The 26,325-nt window shown below is 40.7% G+C and overlaps 3 protein-coding genes across 5 annotated transcripts in view; 2 read left to right on the forward strand and 1 right to left on the reverse strand.

Annotated features, from left to right (window-relative positions):
• LOC126864513 (receptor-type guanylate cyclase Gyc76C-like) overlaps positions 1-22,386 on the forward strand; it is a 100,589-nt gene extending 78,203 nt beyond the window's left edge. For all 3 annotated transcript variants that reach the window (XM_050615929.1, XM_050615928.1, XM_050615930.1), the window contains 16 exons: positions 13,881-14,187; positions 15,364-15,510; positions 16,377-16,570; positions 16,959-17,118; positions 17,377-17,531; positions 17,669-17,956; positions 18,265-18,525; positions 18,612-18,683; positions 18,773-18,941; positions 19,118-19,267; positions 19,385-19,724; positions 19,815-19,938; positions 20,023-20,121; positions 20,196-20,340; positions 20,410-20,666; positions 20,738-22,386. In XM_050615929.1, coding sequence (XP_050471886.1) covers positions 13,881-14,187; positions 15,364-15,510; positions 16,377-16,570; positions 16,959-17,118; positions 17,377-17,531; positions 17,669-17,956; positions 18,265-18,525; positions 18,612-18,683; positions 18,773-18,941; positions 19,118-19,267; positions 19,385-19,724; positions 19,815-19,938; positions 20,023-20,121; positions 20,196-20,340; positions 20,410-20,666; positions 20,738-21,649 — 3,780 coding nt within the window. In that variant the 3' untranslated portion in view covers positions 21,650-22,386. The remainder of the gene's footprint in view (positions 1-13,880; positions 14,188-15,363; positions 15,511-16,376; positions 16,571-16,958; positions 17,119-17,376; positions 17,532-17,668; positions 17,957-18,264; positions 18,526-18,611; positions 18,684-18,772; positions 18,942-19,117; positions 19,268-19,384; positions 19,725-19,814; positions 19,939-20,022; positions 20,122-20,195; positions 20,341-20,409; positions 20,667-20,737) is intronic.
• A 67-nt stretch (positions 22,387-22,453) lies between these two features.
• Positions 22,454-23,284, reverse strand: LOC126864539 (NADH dehydrogenase [ubiquinone] 1 alpha subcomplex subunit 6). Its single transcript, XM_050615997.1, has 3 exons — positions 23,112-23,284; positions 22,748-22,863; positions 22,454-22,676 (listed from the first exon to the last, which is right to left on the reverse strand). Exons 1-3 carry the CDS (start codon positions 23,227-23,229, stop codon positions 22,548-22,550), a joined length of 363 nt encoding a protein of 120 aa, XP_050471954.1. The 5' UTR covers positions 23,230-23,284; the 3' UTR covers positions 22,454-22,547.
• A 328-nt stretch (positions 23,285-23,612) lies between these two features.
• LOC126864525 (RNA-splicing ligase RtcB homolog) lies at positions 23,613-26,320 on the forward strand. The gene is made up of 7 exons (XM_050615967.1): positions 23,613-23,991; positions 24,050-24,376; positions 24,452-24,685; positions 24,758-24,917; positions 24,983-25,293; positions 25,366-25,530; positions 25,604-26,320. Exons 1-7 carry the CDS (start codon positions 23,896-23,898, stop codon positions 25,829-25,831), a joined length of 1,521 nt encoding a protein of 506 aa, XP_050471924.1. The 5' UTR covers positions 23,613-23,895; the 3' UTR covers positions 25,832-26,320.
• Positions 26,321-26,325: the final 5 nt, after the last annotated feature.

Raw genomic sequence — 26,325 nt, forward strand, 5'->3', positions numbered from 1 at the left:
AATTAAAATCGAAACGTGACGAATAGTCAGAATATTCATATACGAAAAATCTCAGTGGGATGTATTCGTTTGTTTTGAACCGTTTCTTTGTTTCGGTAGAAATCCTTGCAACGCGTCGAATGTACGTTTCGTACAAGTTCTCTTTCGCATGCTTAGTCCGCTAGAGTAGAGGCAATTTCTTTTCGCTATTACGAGATAGTTACGTAATTTTGATTTTTTCGTTCCGCCGTGATGTACAGTCCGTTCCTTTCTTCGCGTTATCCTTCGGAAACAACTATTCGCGACAGGAAATTTACCTTTAACGAGCGTTGCCGGTACCGGCAACAAAGATCGACCAAAAACGAAAGAAAGAATCGCTTAACGACACGGTGCAAGCACGTGTCAGCTCGCTGTAAAGCCGGCATTCACCTTTTTTTCCGCATATACACACACGCTCGGTTGACACCCATAAAAAGGTTAACGTACAGCGAATAAATCGATGGCCGGATAATCGCGTTGGTCGCACCACGACAACGAGGGGGTGCAAGGCACAAAGTAGTCTTCGTATATAGACAAGGAGGGACGTTATTTCGACCGTTGGTGCAGGCAACGAGCGAACGGAAAACAAGCAAGCAAGCAAGCAAGCGTCGGACTCGAGTTTAATGTGGGTGCCGCCTTAAGTAACGACGACGCGGCTGGTTTCAGACTAAAATACACTCAATTAACCCTTAATTGGCCGGCACCAATTATGGGCCCGGCGTACCGACGCGTATTCATTCGGTCAACAAGAATGTATGGTCGAGCGGCGTTGTTCTTCCCTCGTTTTACGACACGACGTCGTTCGTGGCTCGCTTCTGGCACGCAGATAAACGAATTTCTTCGTCGTGTCGCGAGAGCTTATCCGCAGATTCGAGCACGTGATCAGCACGTTTGGCCATCTTGGTCGCGTGGAAAGTTCGCGCCTCGAATCGTGCTCTATTTATCTAAAAACGTTGTAAACGCCGTTCGACGTATCTTCTACTTTTTTCTCCGCTTCTTTTATTTTTTCTTTTCTTTTCCTCTACGAGGTCAGACTCTTTTGTTTATGGAAATATTTGATACGCCGGGAAAAATAAAGAATATTTCAAGATCGTCGAGCGAACGATGCAATGGAATCGAGCGGAAGATAATTCCTAGTCGAGTTCCTGAGACGATTATTCCGAGGCACGTGGTCGGAGAAATATTTTCCTATGTAAGTCTACCAGCCGTTGCCATCGTGATGCACAAAGGAATTAGCGTTAAGGTCGAATTTTACTGCTCGTACATCATGTCGCGATAACGAGATCGTCAAACTTCCTAGTACTAAGTATTTCTATTTACGAATAACCGCGGCGCCATTGCTTTTCATTTTCTCTGCAATTGTGTGTCGTTGTTTCTTCGAGTGATTTGTGTCACTTGCCCGTTTTGCTTACGCGACAGAGCACGTTCCTTTACTTCCACTTGATCCAGAGAAAGGGTACCATTGAACGATCGCGACGACGCTGAAAACGACTATTTTTATGTACAAAAGAACAAGCCCCGAGCCCTTTAATATTTTTAGACGAATTTAACAGCGAGAAATATGAGATAAAGTAAAGAAAAAGTATTCGTGGAATGGCGGTCTACGTTGTGGACGAGGCAGAACGGTTCGAATTAACGGGTACCACGGAGATCTTGGCGAAATCTTGCGCGGAGCAGTGGGCGCATACAAGCGGCGCTTTCAAATGGCTCCCCGCGATACGCGAAGTGCGTGCGATTTAACGAGCTGCGACGGCTCGGTCGCAATCGCCTTAATTTGTCGTCGGCTAAGTTCGTTCTATCGTCGCGTTAAGCCTAATGCCGCGATTCCAAATATAATTTCCGTGCAGCAGGACCGATAATTTGCGAAACAGCCCGCGTATCCGTTCAATGTTGTGGCTAAAACTGTTCCAGGAAACAGTCTCGTATACCATTTCTTCATCTTCTTTTTTCTGCACGTGTTCCTTTATTTGTTTGTTTCTTTCCTCTCCTTTCTCTTTTTTTTTTCTTCTTCTTCTTTTGACATCGTATTGCCTTGAAAGCAATCGTGGAATTCCATAGAAAAAAGAATTGTCGTCGCATGACGCAATTTATTGTTGCAAAATATGTATTTTTAAGTCGCATGTGTGTCGCGCGTTTACGTGATCGTACAGGAATTCGCTCGTCCGTTTATTTCTGGTTTATAATTGTTCTGGATCCGAGACGATTCAGCGAACAACTTGTTATCTGGTAGGAGACCGAGGCTCGAAACGTGACAAATCCCTCTTTCTCTTTTATTTCGTTCTCCGTTTGAAGAAAATCCTTTGTTTAAGAAAAAACATACTTTGCACAAATATGCTGTTATCTGTGCGACGCTCGGTCGCGCATGTGTGCGTGCGTGTGTGCGTGTATGTATTCGTGGCTGACTGAAAGATGGCTCCTTTTTGTGTAGATTTGAACGAGCCCTATCAGCGTCTGTCAATATTTACTGGTAATCGCGGCACGAAAACAGCGTAAATCATGTAGTATTACGGCGGTGTGAACGATATTACAGCAACCGTATTACAGCGACTATCCGTTATCAGGCGAGAATATGTCCAAGTGTCTGTGTTTATCGGGTCGACTATATTTAGATCGGGTATTGCTTTGTCGAGAAACGCGAATCGAATCAAGGAAGGAGAGAATGCTCTTCGTTCCGACGGCTTTCGTCACCGTCCACAGAAAACCGTAAAATCGTTCGAGTCCAACTTGTTGCGATCCGCGCGACAATCATAAAAATGGAAACAAGTGTTTTTCGTGCAGCTTTTAGGCTTCATCCATTATTTATATCGATTGTATTGAAAACTAGGAATATATTTTCCTTGGTGTAAATAAGACGTAACGCACCAAAATTCTAAGCAATTTTATCGACAAGAAATACATTCGTTTCATTGTCATACGTATACAGCATGGAACGCAAAAATGTTAATTTCAATGTTTCATCGAGATAAAATCTAAGATATTTCTTCGGATGTGTGAACATTGCTTTCTTTATTGACTATCGTCAATTATTAGAAGATATAAGATTCTCGATGAATTTTCGACGGAAGGAACGTGTTTATTATTTATTCTAGAAAACGGGGAAATACGTTTACTTAATACTTTGCTACGATACGGTGTCTCGTGTACCCAACGTCGAGCGTGAAAGGGTTATAATTACAATCACCTATATACACTACATTTAAGTGCACACAATACAACTAGTTCTACTAATAACCAACCACCATTCTCTGCTATACCATACTGTATCATACCAACAAAGAAAAAAGAAGTGAAAAAAGAACGAGAAGGAAACTACGTTCCGTAAACGAATGCACATTAATCCCGGATCACATTCCAGAGCAGAGCAGATACGAAATCGCGGCGACGAATTCCACGTGGAAAGTTCAACAGCTCGGACACGCGTCATGCAATATTAATTACCCATTACCATATACTGAGCGTTAACGTCGGCTTTGCCTGGCCAACACACGACAGTCGAAAACGCTAATTACATCGAGGCACGCCGCATCGACTTCCAATTTCCACGCTCGGTTACCATCACCGTGCTTGAAACCGCGTCGCACAGTATTTTCGAAGACGGCTGCGAAGAAGCGACAACTTTGATGATTTTTTCCTTACCAATTCTTGATTTTACTTTTAAATTTCTATATTTCTAAGGAAATTATTTGAATACGCTAACAGGTATACAGAGATCAGTAATCTCTTACTGTCTGGAAGAATACACATTAGAAGTCGATGATTCTTTTCGTAAAAGGAGACATTTTCAGTGAATAGTTTCACCTGTCGTTGATTTCGTAGAGAAAGATAGGTATTTATATTTTGCTGTAGAAAGATGAAAATAAATATAGTAAATCAGATAGTTAAGAGCTATAAACGATATTAGTCTGCACAATGGCCTGTGACTTTTTCGCGGTCAGACGGCCGTTTTAACACACTGTACGTCGGCAGCGAAACAGTGTTTGCCCGGCCCGTTCACTGTTATGCCCCCGGTCTGGTCGGAATTCTTGAATGGCTTGTCAGGTAGAACCGAAATCCCACGGCGTTACGAGAGAGACTCGTGTATCCGGCGTCATTCGAGTATAACCAAGGATACCGACGCCGCTATACACACCGTGGCTCCACTAACTGCCTATGTTTATCGTCAGGCTATATTTAGCCTGGGCTATTGCTTTGCCAAGCGACAGACTGAACGAACCAGCTACAACCGATCGACACACCAGCAGCCACCACCGGCATCACCGTTCCGGCCAACTTCCCATCTCGATGCTCTTTCTCTTACTCCCTCTTTCTCTCCCTCTTATGTCCCGTCCCATATATACGAGCCTACACCATCCTTACGTATATGCTCTTCTTGAGACTTGCAGCCAAAGTTGTGCATGTACACATCGTATCGGCCATCGACACCCACTGGAGAACCGATCCGTGTGGATCGCTCGAGTTCCGTTTTGCTCTTTACATTGCGACATTTTAACGAGATGCAGCACTTTCCAAACGCGGTCCACGCGTTTTTCTATTTAAAGACTCGAGTCGTTGATTGTTCTCGCAAACGTTATTCAATATATTGCACGTGTATTTCAAAACTCGAGTCAACTGAAACGAGTTTCTCAGACAGGAAATTCTTTGGAGGTTTGCAACGAAATTATTTATTGATCACATAATGGCAAGAAAGTACGTATATAGACTCCGCGAAACTATGCTCAAAGATTATTCTCGCAATTTCCCATTCTCAGTCCTTGAGATCCGCCTTGGATGATTTTAATCTCGGACGATGGATCTTGTAACGCAAGAGCGAATTATTTCGATATTAAGCCTAAACTGATAGCGTAATAATAGTAGACGAAGTAAAAAAACGTTGGAGGAAAAAGTGAATTGATACGAGTAGTAGACGCCGGAGTAGATAGGACTGTACGACCATGACCGAAGGAAACCAGCGCGTTTAGTCGCGCTAAAAGTTGTCCACGTGCTCAAGGAAGAGACGGTGCAAAGTGAGAGTCGGGTATCGAGGCCCGTTTGATTTTTCATCGGGTCGCATTAATTTCCATTCGATTGTTTCGCCATTCAAGGATACAACGTCGGCCGCACGCAAGCGAGCTTGCGCGCTAACACACAACTATCGCTATTTGTCCGTCGGGGCTATAAATAGACGCTGTTGATTTATGAATAAATGAAAGCACCGCCCTGTTTCTGTGTGCGCGGTTCCCCCACCAAGGCCCGCGCAGCGTTCGCGCCTGCGCTCCGCGTGATTCTCGCCCGTACGCATGCGCCCGTGCGTAAAGAGTTGTGTATCCCCCACCACCGTTGCCGCCGCTACACGCGTTCCTCGTGAACAGGGCCGCCGCAATGATTCTCCGGTTTAGAAATGTATTTTTAGACCCGGGTACCGTTTGTTGGACACAATTTGAACACCTTTCTCGGTCAATAAATCTCCCGCGCGAAGCGCACTGATTGCGAAAGTCCCATGAGCCCCTCGTATATTATGGAAATCTGCTCAACTTTCCAAGTTCATTCTTACATCGTGGCTGAATTATTAAAACTTTTATTAATACGTTTTGGTAGTTAAAGTTCGAAGTAAGATACGGTTTATCGATAGGGTTAAAGACGCGAATAGAAAAATCTGACGCTCGTGTATTTGTGTATCAAAACTGGAAACAGGAATGCCCTTGGTCTGGTGCCTGTTAGCCTGCCGTAGAGCCGTTAGTTACAACATTCTGCTTTTCATTCCTCAAATTAGAATGTATATCACAGTTGAATTAGTAAATAAGCTATGTTATGTTTATGCCGGAACGCAGTCGTGCGCGTGGCACGAGGCTAAATATAAATACGCCTGATCTAAATATCATTCGACATCTCTGATCTCTCTGAATAAAATTCATTCTCGATCGATGGTTGCAGTGGAATGCGTGGCAAACACGGACGCGCAGATATTTCGCAAGTCGATAAGCGGACGCTGCGAAATCCGACTTCGAAGTGGACTCGCCACGCGAATATAAAATCGATGTTTAAAGAAGAAATAAACTCGACCTCGTAACGATCTGGAATAGGAATATACTGGTGGATTTACGATCTTTTCGAGTAGATCGTAATTCACTAGAAACTAGAAACAAGTATCAACCCTGTTGCTTATTGACACGAATCATATTAACAGCGAACCAAAACGATACTAACCAACTCGAATATTCTAGCTGTGTATTTCATAACAAGTTTATACGCCATAAGAAACCGATGAAACGTAACCACGATCTTTACTTTCCGCTTACTCTCCGTTCGTTATGTTTATCCTGCTTAACCATAACGATTGCGTAAGACCGAGGAAACGACGTGATTACCGAAGGAACGTGTTACGTTTTCTCGGCCATCTTGTTCACCTGGCTTCCCTTAATTATCCGTCAGCGGACTGTTTAATTGGCGGAAGACGTCGGCGTATGGTGTCACTTAATAAAACTCGAACGATCGCGCGATCAGAAACGACCAGCGCCGACGATACGAGCCGTCCTACCCCGTTTAACGAGTACCCTTATCGAGAAAGCTGATCCTCGGGCCGAGGCCATCAACGATCACCGTGGAATCCAGAATAGCGCGCATTAACGGCATAATTTAGGAAGTTATGCCGATGAAACGAACGACGGACACTCGTCCAAGGCAGATCTTTCCGCTACGCAGACAGAGATAGGAGAGAACGTTCTCGGAGATAATCTGAAAGCGGCCAGAAGCTTAATTGGAGTTAAGGCAACGTCTCGCGACTTCAAGTTCAATTATCTAATAGCGACCGCGCCGTAGCTTCTGCCTGGCTGCTGCTTTCTAATTCCCTGGAAAGAATTCGCTCGTTCAATGAGCCATTCTTTCTCTCCCCCTTTCTCTTCGTCTCTTTTTGTAGTTAACATCGCGTTTTCACCGACAAAGCGTGCGTTACCAGGTGAAAGAAAATGATATTTTTCATCGTGGCCGGCTAAGGCGCTGTCTATGGATAAACCAAGAGGCTAGTCAACTTAGAACCGCGTCCAACCGATCCAACAACGAACATCCTTTTTGTTCGAGACCAATTGCAAAACGGTAACCAACGGATATGAATTTGCGGAAACATTTTGTTCGTATCGATGCAACCTGTTCCAAGGATTTGAGAACTAACTGCGAGATAATTCTTAGTTGTGAAATAATCGGTAAACTGTACGCACTGTGGACATTTGTCTCTGTGGATGTTTGTCGCTTCGAACGCGAAACGAGCACCCAACAGCAACTTTTTCAAGAAACATGGAACATGGATAAAAAGTTTCTCGTTGTTGGTTCAGTGGGGACGCCGCTTAACGCAGCAGAGGCGTATGGAATAGAAAAGAGAAGAAAGGAGGAACGACGAGAAATGGAGAGAGTTAACGAGCCGAAGGATTATCGATTGATATTCAAGATAAAGAAGCTCCCGGTACGTTTCACCGGTCGGGAAGAGAGCAACGAATTTATCTGCGACACGGAGCGTGTCGTTTGGCAAGATCCTGGTGCACGTAAACGGTCTCCCTCGAGAACACTAATAGCCACCATTAACGGGCCAGGACGTGATCCGTTCACACGCTCGCGAATTCCGGGAAGCGATCTTTCCGTTCTGTGACTCGCGGTAGCTTCGCCGTGTCGTATCGGGAAGAAAAGGTATTTCTGGCACAACGTTACCGTTGTCGCTTGTCACCTTCGCCGCGAGAAGACACGTCCACTCGTTTACTTCGCACGAAAACCGATCGTGTCCAGGATACTCGATCGATTCTCCGATTTGTTAAATCCGGTGCTACCTGTCCAACTCGGAACGTGGAATAATTTATACCACGAAAGGGAAAGTGGGAAATTTGTATGTTTTTATAGACTTGTGAAATTACCACTTCGAGCTATAGTAATGATTTCTTCGTAAATCCTATCTCTTGAAACGATCTGCCTATTTATAACTGTTGCTTCACGATAGATAGTGCTTCCGTTGTACGGTCGGACCTCGCCAACTCGAATCTCCAGGAAAAAATATCTTCGATTTATGCAGGTTTTGTCTTATCGAGGTTTTCGGCCAACGGAGAATTAACGAACGAGGACGACTTACAGAAGCTTTGCACAGTGATTAGTATCTTTCAAATCGCAGCGATTCGAAGAAAGTGAAATTCAACTTTTAGAGATCGGCTATTTATTTGCAAACATAAATAATAATTTATGTTTATGTATATACAATATAATATGATATAATTTAGAGTTGTAGAGGCAGCGGTGAACAAAGTTCGACCTGTAGAGGTAAATTTCGACTTGCAAAGGATGGGATTCTGCGTGAGTTCCAATTATAGAAATAAAATAACACGCTCAGACACGTTCCAGAGATAGAGAAAGTTTGTATCTGTGAGAATTGAGAAAATTGTAATCTGATAGGAATTATCGAGGTTCAGATATATCAAACTTAGAAATAGCGAGTAATATGAGAAAAAAAGAAAACAAGGTCACCATCCTTGTTTGCTTAAAATAGATAAGAAAAATTCTTATCCGTTTTTATTTATCTAGATACTCAAGGTAACCGATTTAGAGTGATTCATCGGTGTAGTTTGCGCAAACGAAGGCACCTGGCTTCTGGGTCGGTCCTTGGCCGTTTCTCGATATTGTTGACACTCGTTGATGTTCTGGACAGATTTAAACACGAGATTAATATTCCGACACGTTCTTAACTTCCTCTCCATAGAACTCCCTTCTTCATTGTCAGGTGTGACTTCCGTCTTACGCAAACAGGAAGAGCGATCGAGGGACAACGAGTTAGTGGCACGCTTTGTTATTTTTAGTCGTCGATTGATAGTATCGCGTTTTAAGCCGGGGCAAGGATCGATTCGCGCGATTAAACTGGCTCGCGAGATGAGACATCGATGGATTGCTCGATTGTTATTCAGCGGGCACGACCGCTGTCGATGCACCGGGACGCAACGTGCGTTGCCTATCCCGATGTAAAGACGAGTTTAGAGGCATAATTTTGAGCAACGACGTGGATCGGTGCCCGGCGGAAAGATGAAATATCCGCGGTTCATGTTTTATGGATGTGGCAAACAATTATAAAACAGTAGGGTATAAATTTAAAAAAGTGCCGCGAAGAATTCGCGATGAGACAGCATCGAAACGGACACTTTGTTGCTACTGTTTATGGCGACGATTTTGCGAGTTAACGGGGAACGATAACACGATAGACCATATGTGTTCGATAGCTACAACAACAGTTTGCGATTCTGCCATAGTAGAACTCTGTTAGTACAAATTCCATTTATACGAAAAAAAACTTCATTGTTAACGTCTGATTATCCGATATGTTTAGCCGAGCTGCTATTGTTTGAACAACTGCTCAGTTAAAGTTGCTTCAATTAGAGTTAGACGAACGTTTAAAATACATATATTTATAATTCCCACGGGAGACGCGTGTATCCTTGTACTAAATATCCAGTAGCATCTGTACAAGTTTTCGGATTTGTTTGAAACTCGAAAATACAATTACGATACTGGGATCTGGTTACGGTGCTAATGAAATCTCAGAATCTCGAAAAATTTCGTACGAGACATTAGACAACGATAGATTCGTAAAAAATTTGTACAAGCGTTCGGATAACTTTCGCGAGCCACTGTGTACCTAAATGCACGGCGAGGTCGGCTAGAGAGCAAGTACGATGAAAAAGGAGCGACGTGGAAAAAGAGCGTGGGCAGGAATTCCTCGATCGCGTTTCCAAAGGATCGCGAACGCTTGTTGCACAACTAACGCACACGATCGGCCAATAGAGAAAAGCCTCTCTGCGGTTGCAGTCCGCGGAGAGCACTCGAGCTCTCTCGAGCTCCCTCAAGGTGGTCTCGTCTAAATATAGCCGAGTGGAGCCCAGAATAACAGCACGTCGCGAGCCGGCAATGACCAAAGCCCAGCTCGTTCACCAAGCCAACTAAGAGAGCCAGCCAACGGCAGCCAGCAGGATAACCGACCAGGTCGGTCAGTTTTGTCTACCGGCCCTCGGACTCGTTCCTCCTTGTAACTTCGTAGAAGAGAGAAGAAAGGGCCACGGTACCACGCTGCCTTTAAAACAATGCTCTTCTACGACTCTTCCGAGTTAGTGTGCGCGTCCTCTTTGTTTGTTGGCCCCGTTGCCTCCAAGGGAATAGGGAACTGGTTCTCTCTTCTACGCCGGACCAGTTTCGTCTACCGGATCATCGATCACCGATCGACTTTTATGCAAAACTAGAGGACACGTCTGCGTGGCGTCGTTCGCGTCTTAAACAGAATTTACACCGTTTCAGTTTGCGGGAACACGTCATCGGCGCATGAAAACGAGGATGAGAGCAGCGGTCGTTTTCGAGAGCGTCGTATTCCTGCAAAATGAAACAGTGTAAATTCAGCTTTAATTATTTACGTATGGTTGCAGCTGTGGCTCTTCTCTGAAAAGTTTCTGTTCAGATTATGTATGTAATAATTGATGTCTCTTCGAGTTTTCTTGAATACTATTAACCCTTTGTACCTCGCGAACGTCGGACTATCTGACGTTGATAGAAGAGTATTGTGTTCGTTGAAAAGACACGGGACAGGGAAGGAGACAAACGCATAAATAAATTCATGAACTTTTTCTTTTTTTAGACAAATCCTACGAGTTGAACGAGTTTTAAAGTTAAAAGGTTACTGGAGTTGCTGGTTGATATCGTAACAATATCCAGAACGCGGTGAATTAATATTTCCACCGGCAATGTTATAAATTCACATTAACGTCAAATTAGTAACTTTCACCAAATATATTCTGCTTAATAGGCATATGTTCAATAAAGGATGAGTTTCTTTATTCTGTCTGTTGCAAGTGTAATTGTGATTCGGTAGTATTCTGTGAATGCAGGATTGCAAAGCTTTTGATTGGAAATTTGTATGATTGCTGTGTAACGGCATGAATCAACGACGCAAGGATTAGTTTGATGAATCGTAAGATCGTCGATTGAATTGGTCAGGATTGAATCAACATCCCCTAATTCCTCCAAGGTCAAGATTATATACTCAACAAAGGCAACACGCATTAAAAGAGCTTTCTTTTAATCAAACACAGCAACATAGTAGCTGGAACGACGAACAATCGTAATTTTGTCATTCTGATGCGGCTCGACCAACATCCTCCCGCCATTGCCGAATCAATTTGTCTTTTTTCTTTTTTTTTTTTTTTCTTTCATTTCAATGTAATAACGATAAATGTCGCTATCATACGCGGCGTATAGTCATCTTCCGTTCGGCAAATTCACAAGCGAGCGTCGTACATTCACATGTATCGCGACGTCCGGTGTTCGAGAGGATAATCTTGGGAAAGGTGGATGTTCCTTTTGGCTCTGGTTTTTTCAAGTATTTTCCTCGGCTTCGTCTAATTTGGCATTTCGAGTGGAAGTTCTGCGCAAAAAGCACCGGCCAGCTTCACCATCGCACGCGGGACCGCGAATAAGAGAAAAAGGAACGATTCTGACCAGGTGGGTAAATCGTTGACGATCTCGACTTCCTGGAATCGTGGGAGGACGAGCAGAGGACGCTGGAAAGAGAGAGTGCTCGATTTTGGCGCGCGCGATCGTGTCCATGCGGATTGATCGAACGCTTGAAATTCTTTTTTAAGATACGAAGACAGAATTATCGAAACGCAAGATATAGATTTTATTAGCAATTTTTAACGTAGATTATTTAACAAGACAGTCGCTATTTTTAAACTTCGTTCGTCCTCGTTCGTTTGCCGAATCCAATTTATTTATCAATGTCGCAGTGACAAATTGACATAACGACATAAATGGCCGAATTTGATAATTCTTTCATCGAAAGTAGGAAGTAAAGTGTCTGTGTAGTCGGACGTAAAATTGTGCTCGTCGTTCGTACATAAATAATATACGTAAATCGGTGTTGAAAACTATAGTTTCTTATATGTATCGAGCAATTTGCACGAAAGGCATATGAAGGTAAATAGGCAGAATTGAGCTATAAACGAAATTCTATTAAAATTATAATTGAAACATCCGATACGCTACGGCAACGCCATATCGTAATACAGAGAAAAATCGTATAATATCAAAAAGAAGTGCTCGATACTCGAGTTAGTCGATAACAACGAATAAACGAAGAAGGGACTTCCTGGTCCCGCCAACGATTATTTTTCGCTGGCAATCCCCAAGCGGTAAGATAGTTGTAAAGATTCACGGGGCAACGCTCCCCATAACCGCAAATCCCATGGTCGGCAGACTGTAACGAGGGAAAAGTGACGATAGAGTTGCGGCGGTGGCGGTGATCGCGACTCGTTCGATGCATGAATTTCGTGGTCTCTTTGGTTGTCGGTAGAGAAGCCTACTCGGTTGTTCGATCGAGTGTGGAACAAGAGGAAAGGAGCGAGCGTATAAGCAGAAAGATGGAAGAGGGGAAAAAAGAAACGAAACGGAGTAAAAGAAGGAGGACAAGGAGGTGGAAAAAACAACGGAAAGTGGATCGTGGCCTGACGGTGGTCGCCACGGTTAAAGTAGAACTGACCCCCAGTTGTCACGTTTAATTTATATGTTAATGAGCGCATGTCACATTTCAACGGTACGGAGCAGCCGCCCCGTGCACTTCTCCACTCGCGATCACCGAGAGAAGAGAGAAGAGAGTTGCCCCGTTCATTCCACTCTCCTCCTGCCCTCCTTCGTACCGCCTGCCACAGGTTTATATTTAACCGCGCGCCACACACCATGGCACCCGGCGCAGCCCACTTTGCCGCTTTACTCTCCTGCCTTCTACTCTTTTTCCATCTCTTCCATTCTTTCCTCTTTCTCTATCTCTTCAGCCACCTACTCCTTCTCTTCATTCTCTACACCCTTTTCCATCGCTATCGATCGCTCTGCTCTCAGTTGTTTTCTTTCTTCGATCCTTCACCTCCGTCGCTTCTCTCGCCTGGCCCCTTTCAGCTTTCTGGCTTTCGCTCTTCCTTTTCGACGCTTGTGACATTGTTTTCCGGCTGTTCGCCGATTCGTCCCCTCTTACTTACTGATCTGTTTTCAGTACTTTCGACGACACTTCGCGGCTGTTTTCGCGGCCTTTGTTCTCTTGTTTAGCTGCTGAGTGTTCAAGGTTCCTTGCGTAATTTTCAAACTCGAAACGTTGGAATTCGTACGCGTGGTTCGTTGACGGTTCATAAAAAATTGTAATCGATAGAAAAGTGTCACCGACGGTGTATGATTTTTAATGTCGCTGCTCGATCTAGAGATATCAACTTCGTCCCTTAACACGTTGACTGTCATGGTGGTTACGTGGTGGAATTGCAACGATGCAAAGCGCTAAATGCATCGTGAAGCGCTTAAGCGATTATATTGTTTTAACAAGGTATCTATACGTTATATGTACAGTAGCTAGGAAAAAATATACGCGCATACCCTCGTTTTCCAATGACTGGTCTCTTCGTCAGGTTCTATATTTCAGTTTCATAGCATCAAATTTCATTTTATTGGTACATACCACTAACGATAGATGATACGATATTTAATATATTTGGACCTAATTAATCGGCACGTAAATGCTCTAATAAATACAACGGTGTACAAATACTTCTCTCGTATAGTAGCCGCTATGTATCGCGCTAAAATAACGAAATTTATCCACGGTCGACGCGACAACTAATTACCCTTCTATACTTAATTTCACCTCTCTTCAAACATAAACTCCAACATAGAATGCAACATTTCGGCCAAAACCTGCTAGAAACGCAAAACCAATACGAACTCCAACATCAACATTCGTTGTCCCAACTGGCTCGCATTAACTCGTAACGCAAACACTTGCCAGAGCGTGTGCACTTGAACGGACGCTAAACACGATCGGGAAACCGTGTGGATTGCAGAAATGCTCGGACTACAAGGCGTCGAAGGTGAACACGTTCGCGAGGACCGAACCACCGGACACGCAGGTGACGAAGTCGGTGATCGCGTTGTTGCTCCATTATGGCTGGAACAAATTCACTATCATCACGGAGAGTGCTTGGTCGACGGTGGCCAAGTCGCTGGAGGAACAGGCCACCAAGAATAATCTCACCGTCAATCATTACAAGACCGTGGAAGATCGACACACGTGCTGCGAGGAAAGGCTGCCTTGCTGTCAAGTCAGCGTATGGTTTCAACTCATACAGGAGACCAAAAATATGACCAGAAGTCAGTTGAAGTTTCGTTTACGTTCGATATTTCTCAGAAAGTCATCGAGACGACCGAAACGATGTGTTCGTCGAGAGCCGCCTTCTCTATCGGCCTCTCGTTTCCGGTTCTGTTTGTCTTCGAATCGCGTGGCTTTCGTTTTTGAAACGGTTTTAGCGCGATTGTAACACGCGAGACTCGTGTTTCCTCGTGTTTCGAAATAGAGACGGTTCCATAGTACAACTTCATCGGTTGTTGAATCGCGCGAGTTCGAGCGAGATTTTAGTGTCCCAGATACTGGAATTGACCCCGTCAACGAAAGAATACAAATTGATCTTTAACGCGTTCGACTAAAGTCCAGTAGCGCGAGTTCGTTAGAAGACGGTAGAAACGAAGTTGACAAAATTTTTCTTTCCTATCGTTAAACTCAATTAGACTCGATACTATACTTAATATAGGACGTAACATTTACTAGGCTTAATCTTTAAAATTCTTTGGATGCCATTGGGGCTAGATCGCTTATAAAGCGAAAAACGACGCGTGTTATAGCGCAACAGCGATGATCGAACCTATATGGTGGTTGGAAAATTCTGTCGCCAGATTTTGCTTACCAGGTAAAATTAACTGGTGTTGAAGATTCGATCAAAAATTTGCAGTGCAGGCAACTTTCACATTCTTCGTTAAGCAGATCGATAGTTATATCTGTATAAAAATTCTTCACGAAGAAAAAAATGTTTAATATTAAGAATCGATCGTTGAATCAATTTGTAAAGGCATTGTGGAAGAATATTTGAATAACGAAGATAAAAGTAGATGGATGTCGATGAAACGTGACAAAGTTGTTACAACGATGCTTCGATTAATTCTACAAATTAACAGAAATTTCAGTCGAAACAGTCGATTTCTTTTCTCTCGGAGAAGAGGAACAGAAACAACAGAATTTTCCGATCGCGCGAATACTTTCCTTTCGTGAGTATTTTCGTGTGTTTCCTTCGTGAGAACTGGTACACGGTATATAGATCTATTTATTCCATGATCTCACCGATAATTGCGCGGCAAACGGAGCAGCCGTTTCCCGCCGGTAGGAAAATGAAGCGTGAAAGTCAGTTCCGTTCTGGAAATCGGTCGGTCGTCGTTGATGGAACGCTCCACGGGAGGCGGGAGCGCGTCTAACGGAAGGCGTAAATCTGTCGACAGTTTACATATTCCTGGGAACGGCGATGTCGCTGATAGACATGATGAACTCGATGCAGAATCAACGGCTGCTAGACAACGGGGAATACATGGTGATACACGTGGACATGATGACGTACTCACCGCGCGAGGCGCAAAAGTACTTATGGAGTAAGTACATACTATATATATATGTATCATACATTTACATACTATTAATATCACCAGACTGCGCATGTTTACGCAATATCATATTTTTACGATCCTATTTAAAGAACTGGAATCCAAGAATAGATTTGTTTTCATCCGTTAAATATTACAACGAACAGTGAATTTGAAGGACATTTTATGTATCTCGGTATTTTAAATTTCCCGCTAATGCATAAACGTCCGCAGTCTGATAATCACGAACATCTTGCACGATAATTGACCGACTAGTCCACAAGCTACAGATTATAGGCTATAGGCGTCCGTTGCACGGTTTTACAATTTTGCAACTGCCTTGAATTTCATTTTTACATCTTGAGCTGTTAATGATACTTGTACAAGAAAGTGGCATAGTTAGATAGTTAGTTTAGTAAACTGTACGTAAGAATAAGCTCTTGTTACTGTCACGCGTGAAAATTTGTCAGCGCCGTAATTTCGAAAATTTCGCTAATAATAATTAGCGAAATCGCGCAACAAGGCCCATAGCAGGTCCATTCCGGTAACGAAACGACTCGTGAAATTCGATTGACCCGATTGTTCGGTCTCCTTGGCGGTCCTCCGGTGTTCCTTGACGAAACGTACCGCGTTCCTCGTTACCTCATCATTTCCGTATCTAATCCGAGATTAACTGAACGTCATGGGTCAGGCATGGTTCGCTCGTGACCCGGTTTCCAGCACGTGATCCGATTTTAATGGACGTTCCTCTAGAGTCGTCGGTCCCGTGTTGTTGCTCCGCTCTCGAAATCAGATATTTCCGTTTCCCTCGTACGAAAGAGGGTACAACACCGCTCCTTTCTCATCTCGCCTCGCACGCGATCGGTCTCTTACAGAACCGGAACACTTCGACAATCTGCGGAATTGCCTGGAGCCGAAGGACTTCCTCAAGAGGGCACGATCCTTGATGGTGGTAGTATCTACGCCACCCACACAGAACTACGAAGAGTTCACCAAAAAGGTCCGGGAGTATAGCAGCAAGGAACCGTTCAATTTTGTCATCCCTGAATTGCTGAGAAAATACGAAAAGGTAACTTTCTTTATATCAAACGTACGCTGTTCGTCGAATGTTAACTCATTGTCTTATAATTATGCTATGAGGGCTACTAAAAGCGTAGGATCTAGGCCTAAAAATACAGAATCTAGGTTTGCTAGTAATTGCTTAAATGCAAGATATTGAAACGTTAATTATTATTACGTATCACTACCAGATATATATTTCATAATAATACCCAAGTATTTAAAGCTAAAACTAGAGAACCAAACTTTGTTAGAAATACAATTTGTATTTGTTAAATCGTAATTACGTCAAACGTTAAATCGCAACTGTGACATGGTAGATATCGTATTATATTATAAGAGAAGGAGCTGAAATTAAAATTCGTCTATCAATCTATAGAGTGATTTTCTGGTTTCAGTATGTGTCGATTCACGCCGCGTATCTTTACGATTCGGTGAAACTGTACGCGAGAGCCCTGGACCAGCTCCTGAGAGATCAACCAGAGCACACACTCGAGGAGATCGCTAGCAATGGCACTCAGATCATCGAGACGATTATCAGAAATCACACGTATCAAAGTAAGTATTCGTATAATTTGCACCGCAAATTGCTAACACGATCAAGTTTGAAGTGGCTCGATCTCTCGATAAGGCTAGATCTGATTAGAACGAGTGGGTGCAATCGATACATCTATTGTCACGTAGATTTTTTGCGCGATTTCAAGACAATTAGAAACACTTGAGAATTATAGGTCAGAGATATTAGATGTTAAAAAGATCGTTCTCGGTCCTGGATATTTACGGAAAAAAATGTATAATCGTGTTCTGCGAAAACAGGTGTCAGCGGCGCGACGATCAAGTTCGATAAGTTCGGCGACTCGGAGGGAAACTTCTCGGTACTGGCCCTGAAGAAGGATCCGTTCCGTTTCAACAACTTCTCCTGCGATTTCCAAATGAAGCCTGTAGGCCAATTTCAACAGGGTGAAACTCTAGTGAGTGAGTTGTTTACAGCATTCGTGCAGCTCATATCCATTCGCGGTTCTCGAATTATTCCTACGATCGTTCTAATCGACAAAACTTAAAAGAAGTTTAAAATTATCAAAATACCAAGGGTATCGATCGTGTCCAGGTGTACAGGCCATCGGAGGCGATGGACTGGCCGGGTAAGAATAAACCGGAAGCGGAACCTGGATGCGGTTTCCTCAACGAACATTGTCCCAAAGATGACACGCACCTGCGAAGCATCGTGGCCGCTGGAGTGCTAGCTGTTTTATTGTTCTGCGCCGCGGTGATCACTATGAGCATATATCGAAGGTGGAAGATAGAACAGGAAATCGAGGGGCTGCTGTGGAAGATCGATCCGAGCGAGATACACGGATACCCTCATCTTGACAACATGATGTCCTCCCCTAGTAAGGTGAGATACCATTTGCCGTTTTCTAATCCCTGTATACTTGCGTAGGTACTTTATTTTATATATACTTGCATATCACATATACTTTGAACTTTTTATTTCATTCTATTTTAATTAAACGCATAAAAATTCACAGTCTGACAAAGAACGTACGTATCTTTATTATACGTAAACGTTAGAGGTAAAAGATGAACGCTATAACGACGACCGCTGGCGCGATCATTAACTATTAGCGCTCAATATACATATTTATTTATCTAATGATTTTTCGAATTGTCGCACCATCTTCTATTATTGAACTGTCGTTGCAGTTAAGCTTAGTTAGTGCAATGTCCTACGAGTCAAGATGCGGGGGCCAGGTGTTTGCGCAAACCGGGCATTACCACGGGGTAGCAGTAAGGATAAAGGAGCTGAAGTTCTCAAAGAAGAAGGACATATCCAGGGACGTGATGAAGGAGATGCGTATCCTTCGCGAGATCAGGCACGGTAACCTGAACTCTTTCATCGGGGCGTGCGTCGAGCCAATGAGGATATTGTTAATTACGGACTATTGCGCCAAAGGAAGTCTTTATGTACGTCACCTTAATACACGAATGAACGTGTGTAATCCGGTCTGCTGGTGTTTTCAACGAATGATCGCATTGCGTATGTGTTTCAGGATATTATCGAGAACGAAGATATCAAGTTAGACGATATGTTCATCGCATCATTAGTTCACGATCTCATTAAGGCAAGTCTATATACGTGTTCGCACGGCAGATCAATGATATGTATACCGATTGCGAAACTATTGTGAAAATATTGTTTGCTCCGTTTCAGGGTATGCTGTACATTCATGAGTCATCTGTGCTAGTCTGTCATGGTAATCTGAAGTCATCCAATTGCGTGGTAACCTCGCGATGGGTACTCCAAGTTTCCGATTTTGGCTTGCACGATATGCGGCACTGCGCCGAATCTGACAGCATTGGTGAACATCAGTATTATCGAAGTACGAAAAGCAAAAAGAAAAGAAAAAAAGAAATATAACGATACTTTATTGTTCTATCGCCAATCGATTAGCGGACTGAAAATCATAGTCGTGTACTGATCTACACCATTATGATTTTCTGCCCTTCGAATGATTTTTGTGACTCGATTTCTAATTGAAATATTTCTCCTACATAGACTTATTCTGGAAGGCACCTGAACTATTAAGGAATCCCAATGCTCCGATCAGAGGTACCCAGGAAGGGGATATTTACTCGTTCGCGATTATATTATTCGAGATGATCGGACGGAAGGGGCCGTACGGTGGCGTGAATCTAGAACCCAAAGGTAAATATCCGTGCGTAGCTAAAAATCCGTAAGCGTTAACGATTGTCATTCGTTAATCGGCATTTGCCAAAAGGTATAGCTGCAGAAATATAAATATGAACGTTAACAAATTAACAGAAATCATAGACCGAGTGAAAAGGTTCCCAGAAGATGGTGAACCGCCGTTTAGACCTAACATAGAGATACTGTCCGAGTCTGAAGCAGACTGTGCTGAGTATATAGTTAGTACGATTACCGACTGTTGGGCGGAAAGTCCAGAACTTAGGCCCGACTTCAAAATGATAAGGACACGGTTAAAGAAAATGAAAGCGGGAAGGCATCGCAATATCATGGACCAAATGATGGACATGATGGAGAAGTATGCAAACAACCTCGAAGATCTAGTCAGTGAACGTACACGCCTTCTTTTCGAGGAAAAGCAAAAAACAGAGGATTTACTTCATCGAATGTTGCCGGAGTAGGTTGAACTATATAAATTCTTTCATTAAAAAGAAAGAAAAAAAAACTTTGCTATCTACATTAATGATACCACGTCTGTTTCTTACAGACCCGTTGCAAATTGCTTGACAAATGGAATCGGTGTGGAACCTGAAGCTTTTGACTTGGTTACTATATACTTCAGCGATATCGTTGGATTCACTGCAATGTCAGCGGAAAGCACGCCTTTCCAGGTATGTTTTTCAATTAAACTAATCTTTAAGGAAACAAGATATATATCTTTGTATGACTACTATTATAATTTCTTCGTTTTTCAGGTCGTAAACTTCTTGAACGACTTGTACACTTTGTTTGACCGCATAATCAAAGGATATGATGTATATAAGGTGGAAACGATCGGCGATGCCTATATGGTGGTAAGTAAATTTTTTTTATAAATTCTATACATTTTTTTATTCTATATAATTCTACGATCCATCGCTTTTATCAGGTTTCTGGTTTGCCAATAAAAAATGGAAACAGACATGCCGGAGAAATTGCATCGATGTCCCTAGAACTACTTAACGCTGTGAAACATCACACCATAGCTCACAGGCCTCAAGACACTCTTAAATTACGCATTGGAATTCACACAGGTATCGTACCTTGGGAAAAAATATTAAACGCGATAAAAATGACATAAATATACGTAAAAAATATTACAGGTCCTGTAGTGGCTGGTGTTGTTGGTTTAACGATGCCTAGATATTGCTTATTCGGGGATACCGTAAATACAGCTTCGCGTATGGAATCAAACGGCGAACCGTTGCGTATTCACATAAGCGAGCAGTGCAAAGATGCTTTGGATAAGGTCGGTGGCTACATAATCGAAGAACGTGGGTTGGTTTACATGAAAGGAAAGGGAGAAGTAAAAACTTATTGGCTCATCGGAGCCACTGAAAAGGCCATTCAAAAACGAGAGGTTTGTATAAAAATCAATATAATAAGATTGTTAGATCAATGTCATATAATCTTGATTTTTATGTTAATTAGGTTGACGTCGGTGATCTTCCACCACTCTTTTGTAGACCAAGAAGAAGTCCGAAATTAAATTCAGATTCTCGACAGGCTTCGTTGCTAGGTGGTCTAGGAGCTGGCAGTCGCAGACAGTCGAGCGTTCCAAGACCAACGCCGGATGACTCCTCGTCTCAGTACGGAGGATCCAGTCCAGTCCCTAAACCTCTTAACTCTCGGAAATTAGACCGATTTCCTCTGTATTTGACCGATAACATATCGAAGACAACGCTAGATAACGTTGCGTTGCAAGAAGAAGTTGAAAATCGGGCGGCTAACATTAAGATAGCACTCGATGATTTCTTTATCGACACGAGGCCGAAATTTAGGAAAAATGCAAGAGTTCTGTCGACGATTGCCTCGTCGTCCTCTACGAGCGATTATCCGTTCCAAACGATAATACGGGAGTCACGTTCGTTAGACCCTTTCCCATTGGAGCTCTATAATAAGAGGTTCGAGTCGCCGAATTTCTCTTGGAAGGAACCGAAGAAAAGTTTTCGATCGCTAGAGAATTGTGAAAAGTGCACACGGACTAACTCGAAGACGAATATTTCTGAGAAAGTGTTGAATAACAACTATCCGAATGGTAATGTAATAATAGTGCCCCATACGGACGAGTCGCCGAACGAAGCAGAGACACCATTACTAGGAGATGAGAGTGGTTGTATGGGAGAAATTATGCCTGTTAAACGTTGGCGCTCTCTCGATCAAGTGGTATCCGTTCCTAGTACAGACAGTGTGCCTGATAAAAAATCTTCTGCAAGAAATTCGATCAGAAGTTGGTTGGTAAATCTATTCAATAGCAATGGATTACGCAACAGCGATGTTTCCTTAAGAAGGGGTGTAATAGCAGGTTACGATATACAGTCGGAACGTGAAAGTATAGTTTGATAGAAAATTGATTTTGTAGTCGAGAGAAAGAATGAAGGGAATTCGAACATGGAATCTTCTACTATAAAACGTATGAGTGCACAAAAACATTCTTACATTTATGAGTCATAAGCATGATGTATTGTTGCCATTTTTTTAGCGTATAGATATGTGGAATGTGTGGGTATAAAAGTTACCGACCGTGTATATTTTTAATACCTAGATATTTTATGACTTGTATTAAAGTACGCTTTATATTGGCGACAAACACGTTTTTTTTACATAGTACGAGATTTATCTGTTAAAATTTTTAATCCGAGAATATAATAAAACTAGAATGACTTATAAAAATGATTCTAACCAAAGTATAAACAAGTACAGAAATCATGTAAAAGAGTCTGTCTCGACGTAGCACAAATGATTCCCATTCTAATACAAACAGAAAGAAGAACGTGCATAGTTGAAAATGTACATTTACGCAAGTTCGAATACACTCGTTTCAAACATATGTATGTATGTATATATATGTATGTATGTACAATTTCGATACTTGTTCACTGAAGGAAAGCAAATTATCCGTATGGCTGTGAAAAGTGAACTAGATTGTACCTAAGGTGCTTAGTAATATATCATCTTGTCAAATGTATATAAGTGAATAATAATATATAGATGTAAAAATAAAATGTAAATTAAAAGAAATATTATCTTCTGTAAGAGCTGATTAAAGATTCATCTTTTGAAATGTTGTATAACTCCAATTTTTAGTAGAAAAATACGTTTTTTCCTTTCTAACATATTTACTTCTCAAATAATAACAATATTACATACTGAAATATCATATACATTCTTTTTATATAGCTTAAAAATTGTATACATTTAATTACACTACAATAACTTATATATTGTACAATTAAATATTTTAATCATGACCTGAAATGAACTTGGATAAGAAGTCCTTTGGCTTTGGTTCCTGAGTTACTTTCCAATAATTCATTAATATTGCAGCTGGTTTCCATTGAGCGCAAGTTTCTTGAAGTTCCATTTGTCCCTAATATAATATAGTTATTAATATATCTGTTGCAGTATATATGAAATAAACAGGATACATATTAGGCTTACCTTAATAAGTAACATATCGATTACTCTTATATCCTTTACATTGGCATGACGTTTAAATTCTTCCCGTAACTTTAAGATACAATCTTCTTTTGTTACCGGAACATCATAGTTTGACACTATAAAGTAAATTAGTTATACATACACAAATATATAAATCTGACAATTTTGTAATGAAAATAATAACAGATTGTAAATTATTTTTAGTAAAGTTCAAATAAACTAGGACGAAAATTAATACAATCTATTTTGTACAAAAAAGGAATAAATTTGAAATACATATATCCATATACTATTTTAAATATTTAGGTTAGGTAACAACACATCTTCATGATTTTCAAAAACATACAATGATTAAAGTACTTACAGATAAATGGAATTTGGCGATACCATGTTTTATATAATGTTATTACTCTTCTATGAGCATCTATAGGACTTAGTGACAAAATTGGTTTTACTTGTCTTAATGCCACACGATTAGCCATTTTTGCACTTCACATACGTACTTATGTATGTTTTGTTCTGTATTCAGATCACATATGATACCAACATTTCCGATTAATATTTCCTCGTTAATACTATATAAGAACACCGTATAAGAACGTTGTATAATTCAAAATAAGAATAAGATATTTCTTTCTTATTAACAGTAATTCGTTTTTATACTTCTTATAATATAATATCTTCTTATAATATCTTTATTATTATTTCCTTTTAGATTATCAAAATCATGTCAGAAAGTTCATATTGCATAAAAATACAAAGATTAGGAATCTAGTTACTCATATATTAAATGTGTACTGTTGAAAATGAATTTTAAATAAGGGAAGGGATACCAATTTTCTAGAAACTATATAAGTTTGCGACACTGACATCGTTAGATTTATATGGCGCAATCATTTTACCCGGTTGCACGATTTTGCTTGCTTGTATCGTTACATTAATCTGTCAATAAAAATTTTGTATTTATAATCGATAATAAATATAAAAAAAGTGTGTTCGGTTCTATAGTGTTAGTTCTTTATAATATTAATTGAAAGATATTATCTCTAAACAATTATAAGAAATCATATTTCATTTTAAAATATAATCTGTACTCCAAACTAGAGATAATTAATATATTTTTAAAAAGTACTTTATTATAATAAAAAATGGTAGTTAGGCAGTATCAAGAAGAATTAAAATACTTAGAAAAGATAACTGAAACATGTTGGAGGATAAAGAAGGGTTTTCAACCTAATATGAAGGTAATTTGTTAATCGTATTTTATCTTCTCATGTGTATTAAATATTTCTTTATTCATAGGTTGAAGGTGTTTTTTATGTAAATAACACGTTAGAACGGTTAATGTTTGACGAGTTAAAAAATGCATGCAGACCAGGAGCAGTGGGTGGGTTTCTCCCAGGTATGAAACAGATTGCCAATGTTGCTGCTCTTCCTGGTATTGTTTGGAAGTCCGTTGGATTGCCTGATGTACATTCTGGATATGGTTTTGCAATTGGTAACATGGCAGCATTTGATATGAATGACCCAAAATCTATAGTATCACCTGGTGGAGTCGGATTTGACATAAATTGTGGAGTACGTCTATTAAGAACTAACTTGTTCGAAGAGGATGTTTTACCTGTGAAGGTATTATTTTTTATCAGTTATGTTTTAATGAAATTATGTCATAGGAAAAAAAAATAAACCAGTAGTTGTTTTTAGGAACAACTTGCCCAGAGCATGTTTGATCACATTCCTGTTGGTGTTGGTTCAAAAGGAATCATACCCATGAACGCACGTGATTTAGAAGAAGCCTTAGAAATGGGAATGGATTGGTCTCTCAGAGAAGGTTATATCTGGGCAGAGGATAAAGAACATTGTGAAGAATATGGTAGAATGCTTAATGCAGATTCTTCTAAGGTATCAATGAGGGCTAAGAAACGTGGGCTTCCACAGGTAAGGTATTAGGAGAATTTATAGAAATAAATATTTAAGAATTCTTGATTATTACAACAATTTATTTTACAGCTAGGAACATTAGGTGCAGGAAACCACTATGCAGAGATTCAAGTAGTAGATCAAATTTACGACAAATGGGCAGCATGTAAAATGGGTATTGAAGAAAAGGGTCAAATTTGTGTTATGATTCATTCTGGTAGCAGAGGATTTGGACACCAAGTTGCAACTGGTAATAGATACGTAATAAATCCATTTTTAAAAAGCAGTGTATATTAAATTTTTTATGTAGTACAGATGCACTTGTACAAATGGAAAAGGCCATGAAACGAGACAATATCGAAACTAACGATAGGCAGTTAGCTTGCGCTCATATAAAATCTCAAGAAGGTCAAGATTATCTAAAAGCTATGGCTGCAGCTGCCAATTTTGCATGGGTCAATAGAAGCTCTATGACATTCCTCAGTCGACAAGCATTTGCCAAACAGTTCCGACAGTCTCCCGATGATTTAGACATGCATGTTATATATGATGTCTCCCATAATATTGCAAAAATAGAAGAACATATGGTCGACGGAAAACAGAAAACCCTTCTAGTGCATAGGAAGGTAAATGAAATGAAAGTAAATTGCTACTAATTATATTGAAGGATGTTTACATAATTACTATATTGTTCATAGGGATCTACAAGAGCATTTCCACCTCACCATCCTCTGATTCCTGTAGACTATCAATTAACAGGTCAACCTGTTTTAATTGGTGGTACTATGGGAACTTGTAGCTACGTTCTTACTGGAACTGATCAAGCTATGAAAGAAACATTTGGATCCACGTGTCATGGAGCAGTAAGTATTTCTGAACGTTTTTTATTTATAAAATTATCCAATGATACCTAAATTAAATCAAAATTGCCTTTAGGGTCGAGCTTTATCTAGAGCCAAGTCACGCAGAAACTTGGACTACACAGATGTATTAGAAAAATTAGAACGACAAGGAATATCGATTAGAGTCGCTTCGCCTAAGTTAGTTATGGAAGAAGCACCGGAGTCTTACAAAAATGTGACAGATGTTGTGGATACATGCCATGCTGCAGGTATTTCCCGGAAATGTATAAAATTAAGGCCAATTGCAGTTATCAAAGGATAATTAAACTACACGACGGTCTTATGCGCAAATAAAGTTATAAATAAATATATTGAAAATGATTCTTAAACATACAGTTCAGTACCACGCTACAACTGAACACACAAAACGACTTAACAACGCAAATGTTTTGATACTATAAGCATTTTCAAGACTAAAACATTAGATAACGTGTGTTTTTCTTTCATATTTTCATTTCAAATACTCTATCTTTTAATAAATTTCTAACGCTTAAAATTCAATCAGTTGTTATAAACACTCACGCCAAATTGTTATTCTCAAATCGAATGTTAATTATAATTAAATTATTGAGTTTAAAAATGATTAGAATCATTTAACAGTATTACGATTGTTAATATTACATCTATTTATTAAAAAACGTATGAACTGAACTCATACGTATACATATATATGTATTAGATATCGTACATTTTTTGTAAATTATGTATATTTAGCAGAAATATATAATTGGAATAAAAATGTATGGCGATTTTTGA

This window comes from Bombus huntii, chromosome 4, assembly GCF_024542735.1.
Source record: "Bombus huntii isolate Logan2020A chromosome 4, iyBomHunt1.1, whole genome shotgun sequence".
In the NCBI taxonomy this organism is placed as follows: Eukaryota; Metazoa; Arthropoda; class Insecta; order Hymenoptera; family Apidae; genus Bombus; species Bombus huntii.